At 42.7% G+C, this 13,560-nt stretch overlaps 1 protein-coding gene across 2 annotated transcripts in view; it reads left to right on the forward strand.

Annotated features, from left to right (window-relative positions):
• The window catches only part of LOC126545145 (uncharacterized), an 87,022-nt gene that overhangs the window by 25,724 nt on the left and 47,738 nt on the right, over window positions 1-13,560 (forward strand). For both annotated transcript variants that reach the window (XM_050192875.3, XM_050192883.3), the window contains exons 6-7: window positions 7,734-7,905; window positions 10,664-10,807. In XM_050192875.3, the coding sequence (XP_050048832.1) occupies window positions 7,734-7,905; window positions 10,664-10,807 (316 nt within the window). The remainder of the gene's footprint in view (window positions 1-7,733; window positions 7,906-10,663; window positions 10,808-13,560) is intronic.

Here is a 13,560-nt window from a genome sequence, read left to right on the forward strand (position 1 = left end):
TCTTAAAACATTCTTTTAAACGGATATTCACACAGCGCCCAGTCTGACCAACATAAACACAGCCGCTGGAGAAAGGGAATTTGTAAACCTCACCACACGTGCAGGGGACGAACTGTGACCTGTGGCTTACATGGCAAACAAAAGGACTATGGCTAGGAATCTTTTCAATCTTTCTCAGGACCTGTGCACACAAACGGGCCATTTTTAAAGGAGTAGAAAACACTACATTCACCCCATAACGTTGCACCACGTTCTTCAAATTGTGCGACACCTTATGTTGGTAAGGGATCACAGCATGTCTCTTCCGTTCGTGGTTGTTGTCTTAATATGAGATTGCTGTAAACGAGTGCATTACGGAATATAATGACGAGCAGAAGTTTATTGTGCAGCATATCTCTTTGGAAGCCTTTTTGGAACTTTTGTCTGTGTATTTGTCATCCACCTACGTTTCCTGGTGAGGACAGCTTTTCATTCAGAAGTCAGGGGTTTGTATTGGTTCCAGAGTGTCACCCGTACTTAGCGACATCTTTCTGTCAAAAGTCTATAGGGCCATCAGTGACGACCTGGGTAGAATAGCTGTTCGCGTTTTTTGCTATGCGGATGACTACCTGCTGTTTGTCCACAGGGGAGTGCTGGAGGACCGCGTTCTTGACGCTCAGAAAGTATACAAGAAATTGTGGGTACTAGGCGTGAACACAAACACGACACAAGGAAGGAGACGGGACAGTCTCCTTCCTTGTGTCGTGTTTGATGTGCCTAGTACCCAAGATGAATTGTGACCAACTCGCCCAACAAGACGTCCTTTTAAGCTATTCAAGAAATCGGAGCTAGGACTTCACAGTTGAACACCCTCATGAGAACAAGAGACAGTATTTGGATATTCGCCTGCGCTTTGAAGCGGCCCATGCCTGCTGGCTATTTCGTCCCAGATCCATCAAAGCACTGTTAAGTTTCTCTTCAGGTCATTCTAAAACAGTAAATAATGGCGTTGTTGTGTCCAGCATTGGTGCTGCCCTGATGAAATCATGTGGCCTCACAGTAGCAGAGAGTGTTGAACATTAATTGGTTAGGCTAAATACAGCTGGTTATCCGAGTTCTGTGATAACAGCGGCTTGCGAAAAATTGATCGGGAAAGTTATGTGTAACGTCACAGCTTCATCTCAAGACAACAACCAGAAGCGTAAGAGACATGCTGTGATCCCTTACCAACATAAGGTGTCGCACAATTTGAAGAACATGGTGCAACGTTATGGGGTGAATATAGTGTTTTCTGCTCCTTTAAGAATGGCCCGTTTGTGTGCACAGGTCCTGTGAAAGATTAAAAAGATTCCTAGCCATAGCCCTTTTCTTTGCCATGTAAGCCACAGGTCACAGTTCGTTCCCTGCATGTGTTGTGTGGTTTACGAATTCTCTTTCTCCAGCGGCTACGTTTATGTCGGTCAGACTGGATGCTTTATTAATATCTGTTTAAAAGAATGTTTTAAGAGTAAGTCATCTGACGAAGATTCCCACATAGCAAAACATTGCAGGGCTTGTGAAAAAGAGACAAAGAATGTGTGCCTTCCGCTTATAGAAAAAACAAGCATTTTATACCATCATAGGGATTATCGTACGTAGGATCTGTTCGAGGCCTATGTTATAAAGAAAAAAGCATGTGTATGTGTCAGCGATCCTTCCATTGTGCTTGCTGATTGTGAGGTGCAATTTCTGGATGCAAGATTGTGACAGCAGCGATTTTGGGTGGCCTATCTGCACAATGACGTCATTGTGATCATTGCATATGCATATATGTCATCTTTCACCCAGTAAAATTCAGTTGTGAGTCTGCGTGCGTCTTGTCCACTTATACTACTGTTGTCCGTGTGTTTACAGCGCAGTAACCCCTGTATTACAAGATGAACTTCCACCAACTAGCCCAACTTGCCGCTGTACTGCAATAGTCGAAGCTGAATGTTTCGCGACAGTCCACAAGAGTAAGCGAGTTACTAGCGATAACACATCTTTGCTACAAGGTGTTACAATGTATAGAACAGTTGCGTTTCAAGCCTTGTGCTCAGTAGGAAAAAAATCTGTCGTAAATGGTCGCACCCGCGAGCATTTAGGCAGAAAATAATCAGGTAGTGACCGCACCGAGGAACTTTACTGAGTCATAAATGTGGCAAGCCGCTGCTGCCGAGTATTTGCCAAATAAAGAACGAAGCACAAAACCCACTGATCCTGATTCAATTCATAAGCGGAAAGTTTGGATAGTTTGGAATACATATTTATGCAAGCTTTTAGAAAAAGCATCATATACGCTGGTCGCGCCATTTGGACATAGCTTAATCGGCTCCCAAAGTACTTTTACATGTTATATGAAGCTGTGGCCAAAGCTTCGTGTTATCCACCCAGTCACCATCCATGATATCTCCCGAAACAGTGGTTGGCTGAGCCGCACCGGCGTCATACACATCCATTATAAACAGAGACAGCTGAGGCAAGCAATGGACGCGTCACCACATGATAAAACATGGCAGCACCCACGGCATCGCCACGAAAAGGGTCAATGCAAAAAAAAGTCTAGCCTTGCATGCATTTCTTCTGGCGGTGCTTGCGTGTGGCTGCTGCAGACATGTAGGAAAGAAGTATGGGAGGGAACATCATGTAATGCACAGAGAGTATTAGGGAGAGTAGAATGGGTGGCGCGTAACGACTGTGGTAAATGTGGAGGGCATGGAGATACTTTCCTTCCTCCATGGCAGCAGTGATCACAGGAATGAGCCAATGTATTGTGCCGTCATGAAGCATCCAGCACCAATGTTGTGAAACTGAAATTGATTCGTAAAGGTTCTACAGAGTTTCGTCCCGTGCAAATTGGCACATCTGAATAAACAGGAAACCAGTGAAAAAAAAATTCATATAGAAGGGACAGGAAGTGGACAAGATGAGCACTGGAGTTTAAAACCATGTTTAAGAAACTTAAAAAAGAACAGCTCTCTTTCTTTCCACTTCTTTCATTATGTACGCATCTTTCTTGCTGTTTGTTTCCTGTTTATTCAGAAATGGTCTGTAAATATAAGTATATTATAGTAAAATATTTAGTGTAGGCTGGCACTTGCCAGTAATCTTTTAGTTATGGTTAAATGGGTTTGGAGCTAGATTTACCATGGAATAAAGGTCCCATAAAAAATGTAAGTTGTCCTTTAAGGCACCTTTCAACTTCTTCAAGCGAAATCAGAAACAAAAATGTAAGAGGATAAAGCTTGCACCACTACCTGAAGATGGTGCCAAAAAACGTGCACTCGCCAAGAATGAAATAAAAATAAAAAGAAAGAACCGACGTTTCGGGCCCCGTACGGGTCCCTTGATCACAATGAAGATGTAAGCATGTAAGCAAGATACCCTGCAAGGAGTGTGACGTGTCGTATATCGGCGAGAGCAAAAATTTTAAACGGCGCCTGAGACAACACATGAATGACGTCGTCAAGGGCCACACAGCCGCGAACGCCCTGGCGGAGCATCACGAACTAACCGGACACATCATTGACTGGGACTCGGCAGCCATCATCGCAAAAGAAAAACACATATCTGCCCGTTTGCTTTTAGAATCATTTCACATCCAATCAACTAGACACACGATAAACAGGACGCGGGGTAATCTTCCCGAGATATACACACGAACACTGCGCCACCTCACCCATAAATAGCCGCGCGCCCATGCTTACATCTTCATTGTGATCAAGGGACCCGTACGGGGCCCGAAACGTCGGTTCTTTCTTTTTCTTTTTATTTCATTCTTGGCGAGTGCACGTTTTTTGGCACCATTATGTTTCCTCGCCAGACGAGTTTTCGTCGAACACTTGACTACTACCTGAAGATATAGCAGACTCAAACTCACACCTTTAGAGTCTTTGCCATAAATATTAAAATTAGATGAAAATAATACAATAAATAAAACATTCAGGCGCAAGCAAAATCTGATTGTGGAGCTTCATTTCTACTGATGATAGGAGCAGGCCTGCCATGGCATCAGGGTCAACAGCAGTGCTAAGACATCAGCAAACACCTGCCCCTAAGATGTACGTACAGTAATGAGCAAAAGGCTGAGGAGCACTGATGCCAAGAAAATGTTTTTTTGGTCACAACCAGTTCAAGTAATTAAAACAATTCCAGGTTGCAAGGATGTGCTAGAAGAAATTCTAATTTTTCACTGATGCCTTGGTCTGCAAACTTGCTCGTGACTGTACAGCACTACTAAAGCACAGGCATCTCGTGGTCACAACACCATGTATTGGCATGAAGGTACATGTGAACTCATTGCACACAATAGCACCGCACCATTTACATGTAGTGCATTGTCCCTTGCACTCTCACGCCTAACACAAGCTTACATTTGTTTCCAGATTCGACCTTAAGTGGAGGTTATCAGCTCCTTTATGCTACCATTTGTTCACCACATGAGATTTGTCTTCCATTGTCATATGCTTGATTAATGTGATGCAATACAGTTGCATTCATTCAGACTGCTAGCAGTTGGGCAGGACACCATCCGATCACGAAGCCCAAAAACTGTGTATAGCTGGACTGTATGTAGGGAAAAGAAAAAGCAAAAAAGTTGCATACTTTTGTAATGGCATCCGGAAAATTTCACAAACAGTAGTGGTTGAACGTCACAAGTGACCTTTCAAGTATATATTCACATACCTAGCCTTCATACACCCAAAGCTGTTCAGAATGAATTGGCTACTCTTTTGCAACTGCAGGCTGCGCAAAATAGGCATTAACAATGTCGACACAGTGGTGGAGTGTAGTCTACTAGTGCCACGCAAGTGCATAGCAAAGCATCGCAACAGAAGCCAATTAATTGTTTATTGACGAGTGTTGGCAACAAACCAGAAAAAAAAAGTTCTTGATGAGTTTATGTATTGAGTGAGTTTCTGGCTAAATGTCTTCAGTCAACACTGCATGATTGGCAACAAGCATCATTTGTTGCTTTAGAGCAGGAAAACGGGACAAGGAAGTTTTGCATGTGACTCGTTTTCTTTTGAAAGCACGGTCAGAGGAGACAGACCGATACAAGACCTCCGGCTGTAGTGTCATAGACAATGTAAGGCAAATGAAATGCACACCAGTAGTTCACATATGACGAGAGCTCTGGGTGGCTTGGGGAAAAGCTATATTCCAGTTTTCTGGCTGGTGTTTGTTCCCGATTGCTGGAAATGTTTCCGCAAAATAGTTTTGTCTCTTTTCATTGATTATGCTTATTCTCGATGTGTTTTGCACATTTGGATGAAAAATAAACAGTTTCTTCTGGTATCTACATGTGCCCCTGCTAAAGGAAGCAAATCCCAAGAAGGCTCAGGTGCAGCTAAGTAGTCAGTGCCCTGCACATGCGAACCTTTGCTGCCATCTGCTGGCATTGCATATGAAATGTGTGGCAGGCATGTAGAAGCACTGCGCAGACACACACTTCTTGGTGGCTGCGCAGTGGCCCCCACCGTCCAGTCCATGTTTAGACAGCAAGCAAGCTACAGGAGTGAACGAAATATGCCCGTCGAGAGGAGATGGGGTTCAGATTTGCTGCCGATGTGTGTCAAACACGCTCAGTTCCCAAATTACTATCGCAACATTTGCTTGGTTCTTTCAGTGTGCGTTTCATATAATTAGATGTGGCAAAGCGAGGCAATCTTTCGCGCAGAAAAAACGATGCCCTGCTAATGCCTTCCTTTGTCACATTGTCTTACATGGCTTGCCATGTGGCTTGCCAGTTTTCACCTCATTTTTGTGCATCACTTGCTTGTGAATGGATGAGCCCAAACAGGAATGGTGAAGTTTGGAAACGCAAAGGGCTGCATGTAATTAGAAGCCTGCGCACATCACAGGTGGACACATGCACTCCTCTGTACTGCACATTTATATCACTTACTTCATTTGCAATTTATTTATCTGCAAACATTTTTTATGATTTGGGGGAATTCGGAAATGTGGAAATAATTTGCTAAATACCCTGACAAAACAGGTAAGACAGCATACTTCCCAGATGGACTTGGTGCAGAACCTATTCCACACGATGCACTGCACTGTGTGGTCTGCCCATGGAACTGTGGCAGTGGCTGTCTTCTTGCATGCGTGTGATATTTTTGTGAAAATATTGAGCTCCATAGCGCTATCTATACATGGCTGTTTATAATGAAATAGCATAGAACAAACTATAATGAATGTGACAAAGTACCAATAGGGGTGGAATGCAAAAATGACCGTGTGTCATGCATTGGTTGCACATTAAAAATTCCCAGGTGGTCAAAATTTCCATAGTCCCCCACTACAGTGTGCCTCATAATTACATGCTGATGTTGGTATGTAAAACCCCAAAATTTATTTGTTTTGAGCTAATTGCAATTCCCCTTGAAATTCCCATAGAAGCCCATGCATGTAAATGTATGTAGCAAACCTGTTTTAGTAGAGAGTGAAGATTTACTGATAATTTTTCGTCGATCGAGCCAAAATTTGGCGGCTCATGACACTGCTTGTAACTCATCTGAATCAGTTGTTGGAAGCTCCTGCAAGCTGTCAGCTATCTGGCAACGCCCCAAACTGGCCACGCTGCCTAGTTGGTTTTTACTGATAAGTCAGTAACCATGCCCAAACTCCATGAGAGCGATTTTGTGCATGACGAAACAGGCCGCCGCGCAAGCAGATCACTCTGTCTTGTTGACCGCTCAGTTCGGGAAATCTAGAATTCGTCACTCCAAAGTGCTATGAGCGACTAGCCAATAATGTAAAGCTGGAAGTGTCTGTACATCAGTCCAGTACTACCGATTGTCTCACGGAACAAGCAAATGACTACATTTTCATACTTTAAAGGGTAAGAGCCTACTGCAAGACCTTCAGAAATATTTTATGCTGCTCTTTACAGTAAAACGCATCAACCTAAATTAATAAAGCACGCGTCACACTAATTTCGGCGCGTATTTGCTGCTGTCACACCAGAAACACTGAGGGAACGTCGCGCAAAGTCGTCGCTCACATAGGGTTCGACTTGCAGGTGTCGAGCGAACACGACAGCCATTTACATCGCGTCACTTGTCGTCGTTGCGTGCAAGATCGCTTGCACGAGGTGTATAATTAACTTTTTTCTTCCACCTCGCAGTGCACTCTGTAAAATGTAAGCAAAGAAAGCTTTGCCTTAGTAAAGAGCATACATTGTGACAAATGTTCACAGTCTTTGGGTTACAGTTACACCTCTGTGTATCTTATGGCAGACATTACAATAAAAGAATGATTGTGACTGTAGTGCAAACACAAAGGGCAGTTTTCTTGATTCTGAAATCTTTCAACATCTGTGGCTGTAACTTTTTTAGAGTACTTGAGGTGGCAACACACCTGCTTGATCATGAAATAGGCAATTTGATCTATGAACTAGCCTTTCTTTTCATTCATTTGTCTGGCATTCTGTGTTACACTGTGCCACGACATCACTGGAATGACTCGGAATGCTTCTCCAGTCCGACCTAAGAAATGTCGCATGTGACTTGACGAATGCTGTCTCCGAGTCTGTAGTCAAATTGAGCTTTAACATGGGACAGGACGAGCTCTGAAATAACTGCTGCCTTAATATATTCGGACATTTTCGTAGTTGCATTTTACCGTTGCTGCCTCAGAGTTCACCCTGAAAGTGCCTGACAGCTGCTGGCAGGGTGCATAGCCTGGCTACAGTTTCGTGGGGGTCGTGGTTTGTTGGTGCTCTGTTGAAGGGACGGCCACAGGGATCCCTTGTTGCTGGAGAGCAGCAGCATGTACGAAGATGTCAAGAAGCAGGTGATGGAGGTGAACAGCAACATGGAAGAGGTGTCTCGAAAGATCTTCAAGGTCTCGCAACGTGTCAAGATAGAGGCAATTGCCTACAAGAAGCAGCAGGAGGAAGAGGTGAGCTCATTCAACCAGTGAACTCCTTGTTGTTTGAGTGTTTCTTCGTTTGTGAAACTGTCTTCAATGGTAGGTTATAATTCATGGCAGTAAGGCGAGAAAACTTATATGTTGCATAGGAGGGGAAACTTGCCATTGGCATAGGCACAGATGGGCAACTCATTAATTCATTCATTTGTCATCCTTATCGTGAACTTGTACAAAGAATGTGCTGGGTCAGGACTTGGTAGCCAAAGGTTAGTGGAGTCCTGTATTCCAAAAAATGATTACAAAACCAGTTTATCAAAACCTATACTTTAAAACATACAATTACATAAAGTAAATGATATATTTACACTTTACATATATGCTTCATGCACACATTCATTGTGTGCATGAAGCGTATGTGTACAATCGCGAGATCTGCGAACTTTTGAAGCGTGCATGCCGCTCCCGGAGGTGGCCATTTTTCCTTTCTACTGTGACGATTGCAAAACTGCAGAGTGCATTCAAAAATGAACTCCTGTCAGGAAAAAAGCGAATTGCTTAGAAAACAAAAATATAGTTCTCCTCCTTCATGTACGGCAGCACAGTGTGTTCTGTGAGCGACGTCGAAGGTCTTGAAAGCGGTGTTTCAAATCATCTTTAGTGAGCTAACGATGCCCAGTGGGCGCGGTATGGAAAGAGTTAAACATGAGTCTTTACTGGCATGCTTAACGATTATTTTTTGGTGACACAGTGTTCTACAGTGTGCACACTGATGTGGCTGTTCATGTTCTGTCATCCTTTGTCTATTGCTGTGCCACAATTCTAAAAAAAAAATGCCTATGTAAATCCATTTGATATGTCCTCATTCACATGCCTTTTCTGTTCTGTTATTTGTGTATTTGTTTCTTATTGTTATACTAAGCCACAGAAAGGAAAGGCATGGAATGGTATCCGACCACAGGCAGTATCTGATGGCACAAAATTCAAGCTTCTTGTGCTGCTAAGTTGATTCTCTGAACAATTTTAAATAAATTATGCATTTGACGTGATTGGGTTGTCTCTATAAGCAGGGACATTTATTTTTAAGCCCCAAGTTCAATTTGCTTGCATTGCTTTGTTGAATGATCCAACTTGTCGTTTTGGATACTCTTACCTAACCAAACAGAATTCCATTGAACGCTTGAATCATATGAAGCTTTTAGCGCTGTGCTTTCCTTTAGAAATGATAAAGTAATGGGGCACTGCGTGTGCATGAAAGTGCATGGGCATACCGGAAACTGCGCATCTCTTTTTGTAGTTTTTCAAAGGATTACTGGTGCTTTTTCTTTTATTGCTATCTTTATTTCTTTTTTTCCTTTTGTCAGTGTTGTGACCCTGTGAAACCTTTCAGGTATCACCTCTTTATAAAAGAAAGATAACTGTACCCACACAAGTCTGACAAACAGAAATATCAAACATTAACAGGAATATTAAATGACAGAAATCTGTGCAAGTTGGGAGGAATTCATGGTACTAAAAGACAAGCATGCAAAACATGGATACAAGAATGAGGATAATGCAAGACACTCTGTGTTGTCGTCCTCCTTCTTGTAGCCATGTTTATTATGCTTGCCTTTCTGTACCAAGATATATATATAGGAACCTAATTTTTTGCAACCGGTACATGGACATGTACAAATCAATGTAGTGGCTGAAAGTGGACTCATGAGGAACAAAATAACAGTCTCATCCTCTTTGTTTTGCTGCACTCTTTTGCACTAGAAGGGAGAAAATGGAATTCTTTGCACTTGTCCGGTGTGGGCAAAGCAGTCATCAAAAAAAATTTCAGATGCCTCATTGGTTTAAGCTTTTCTTAGTGCTGTGACAGCCTTCTTTAACTAGGTAATCTTTAGAAAACACTAGAGGTGCTGATGAAACAGGTTGTTGTACAAAAGCTAATATAAGCCAAACTTTTGCAACCTTGCAAGTGTGGAAACAAACGCACAGTTTATGCATCTGTATGCAATGTGCCTTACAGGCCAAGTGCAACGAATATTCACCTTGGCTAACTTGGTTACCCAAGGGTAGTATATATATTATTGAAGCACCCGACGTGGTTGCTCAGTGGCTATGGTGTTGGGCTGCTGAGCACAAGGTTGCGGGATCGAATCCCGGCCACAACAGCCGCATTTCAATGGGGGCGAAATGCGAAAACGCCCATGTACTTAGATTTAGGTGCACGTTAAAGAACCCCAGGTGGTCGAAATTGCCGGAGTCCTCTACTACGGCGTGCCTCATAATCAGAAAGTGGTTTTGGCACATAAAACCCTATAATTTAAAAAAAATTAATATTATTGAAGCATTCTTGACAAAGCTGCAGAGCTGCTAATTGTCTTGTTAACAGTGTTTAAGTAGTGTCCAAGCAAACGAATTGTGCACATGGCGGTTAGTAGATACGACGCAAATTTCACTGCATTGTCTTCATGATTTACAGTGCACCGCAAGTGCCGCCTGATTTTGGATAACTATTCTTGCGCGTTTTTTTTTTTTTTTTTTTGCGATGCATCCGCTCGTATTTTAAACATGAAACTCAAGCTTGAAGGCCTGCTCTATACCTACACAATGTGATACTAAGCTTTTTATGCGGTCTGAAATTTTGTTGCTGTTGGCTTTTAAATGGCGTCAGGAAACCTAGAAAGCATATGTTGGCCACAGTGTTGTGTACTACTCGAACTGACTCCAGAGACTCAATTGAGTTTTTTTTTGCAACACTATGTTGGCAACTATCACCGGATGGATGTGGCTCTGACAGGCTTTGGCTGCCGAAAGCCCGGACACGGCTGGCATCAAGTTTGTGTATGAGGACCCACGAGACCATTGGTGCCAGCAGTGCAATGTGGTGGTGCCAACAATGAACGAAATGTTTCGCCATTTGCACTCACCCAAGCATAAAGAGGTAAGGATGCATTGGCCACATTCCAAAGAAGTGCATTCCCATGCTATTGCAGAAGACATTTATTTCATTGCTGAGGAGCGTACATACAGGGTGTGGTTCAGTACAAAAAGAAATGCACTGTTTGGGTAGGAGGAACAGTTACTGTGTAGTGATGATGACTGTTTCCTTCACGTGGCACATACCCACCTTGGGGGATTTACCAAAAAGCAGGTGGTACAATTAAAGTAAGATCAGATTGTATGAAGAAATTAAGGGTAGTTAAAGTGTTGAGAGTATTGATTAGATGATGATCGGAGTTTATTAGCGTAAGGACCAGAATTGGCCAAAGGGCACCAAGTACTGTAGTGAGTAGACGTAACCCTGCATGCTGGCACTTGGGTAGTTTTCTTGTTGACTCTCTGCCATTGTAACTTTCTCAGTTTTGACACTTATACAAAAATGTTTAATGGCCTAGGACATAAACAATGGGTTTTTACCAATTTTTCAACCATGGTGGGGAATTACAATACAAATAAGCAGTCTGGAAAAAATAAGTTCAGAAGAAAAAAATATAATTGCTCTAATGGCAGCTAGAAAGGTTAGGTCTATAGAAAATCTGTAAAAATAATGCAGGTTTTACAAATTTAAACACAACATCGAATCAGCTGCAAGTTACAAGCGTGTAAATTGGGTGCTTGTGTGTGGCGCTCGGGGGGAGAAAGATGGGTACATACAGAATGTATTCATGTGTCTGTGGTGTACCGTTCATTAGTTAAATATAATTTGTGGTGTTCACACGGGCCTCTTGCATGAGTTAAGCTCTTTGTAGTAAGAGCAGTTTAGATATCAGTGTATACATTTACTGCATCTGGCATTATATTGTGTGTACGTGGCGGTGGTGTGCATCGGGACTAAGTTCCACATGGGATTGCTGATGGGTTACTGAAACTGAGAAATAAATAAATTGAGGTTAGTGCATTTGGTTCAGCAACATGAATTCTGTAGTTGCTGACTTGTTAGCATGATGTAGATTGCATATTGAATTCTGTCTTGTATATAACACATTTGCCATTAAAAGTGATCAGCTGTGGCTGAACACAGGATGCTTCAGGGTGGAACCAACATTTTGACCAGGAGACTTGCACAGAAAAATTTTGGCTCCAATCTGAGATATTGCTTGTTTGACCTCTCTTAATGACATTGTCTCCATCCTTCTTTGAGCCTGTGCCTTGTTTAGCTCTTCTCGGGAGAGGCACTCCATCTGCTAGGAAAGACAGCTGTTGCCTTCCATGCCTCATTTCGACGGGGGTGAAATGTAAAAACACCAGTGTAATTAGATTTAGGTGCACATTAAAGAATGCCAGGTGGTCAAAATTAATCCAGAGTCCTCCGGTCAAAATTAATCCAGAGTCCTCCACTACGGCGTGCCTCATAATCAGATCATGGTTTTGGCACATAAAACTCCATAATTATTTTTTCCATGCCTCATGACTGCAGGGCCCAAATAGCCAGCAGATTGCAGATAATGTGCAATGTGGGTACTTCATGTGAAACATCGAGTGCACAAAACTGCCTCCGAAAATGCACCATGCAATGATAGAAAAAGAAGAGACAGCGAGAAAAAAAACAAAGGAAAGGCGGGGTCTTGGCGTGAATGCCACGCAGTCCCTTAACCCTAAAAAGGCCTGGGAGGAATGTGCCCACTGTGGGCAGGGCAGCTCACCTCCCTGCACCAGTGCCTCACAAAACTCTTATTTGTTTCTATCTCAGCTATTCCTAAACCCTTTAAAAAAATTATTCCCGTGAATACTGTCTGGATGGCACTGTACAACCTCTGGCATTACAGCCTTACAAAGGCATTGGGGTTCAAAGCTAATGAGAATGGTAACTGGTCAGCAGTCGAGATAGATGAGATACGTTTGGAATGTCAATGTAAAAAAAATGAAATCAGGGAAGAGATGTAGACAGGATTGTCATAAATAACATTGCAAGGTAAAGCAGAGATAGGCAGAGTGTTAGCGTACAATATTGTCATACTAAATAGCTTGCACAGCTCATAACCCTGACTCAATGCGGTGCCATCATCATATAGTACAACCAGAATCCTGACTGGGCCTTCCTGTAGGGTCCTTATAAAAACGACAAATATCCAAACTTGTTCAGCAGCTGCCTGATCAGGGAATTTGCACATCGACCGTGGGTTTGGACAGAAAAGTTGTGATTGTACTTAATGGGTAGTTTGCTCTTGGCGCGGGACTTGTAACTGCGGAAAGCAGCTTTCTTCAATTGTTTCTGGGCTCGTCAGCTCACACTTGTAAGGGTGTAAAAGGTGCGAAATGATAACAAGTGACAGCAGGACAGGAAATTGCACATATTTTTCCTGTCTCATTCTTTCTTAATATTTTTCCCCATTTCTTACGCCATAAAAAGCGGCCTTAAAGGGGCTCCAAACAACTTTGTAAAAGGGGCCCTGAGCCATTGTTATCGAAGTCGAGAAATGCATTTGAAGGTAAAATAGGCTATTTCAGAAATACTTTGCTGTAAAAGGTACTTTGCATTCAGTAGAAGCAGAGTTACTTGCAATGAAAGGTCGCGTATGATCCCATTCATGGTGCTTCCGCTCCTTCTTCAATTACTTGCACTGTGAAGGCTACGGCGGAGTGGGGCGTCCCCGCAATTCTCTGTCTGCTGAATGTCGCCATGGCATGCATTTCAAATTTGATTGTGGATGTTAAAGTAAGCGGCACTACTTCCGATTTTGACACCTACGACGT

The sequence above is a fragment of the Dermacentor andersoni genome, chromosome 10 (genome assembly GCF_023375885.2).
Source record: "Dermacentor andersoni chromosome 10, qqDerAnde1_hic_scaffold, whole genome shotgun sequence".
Taxonomy (NCBI): domain Eukaryota; kingdom Metazoa; phylum Arthropoda; class Arachnida; order Ixodida; family Ixodidae; genus Dermacentor; species Dermacentor andersoni.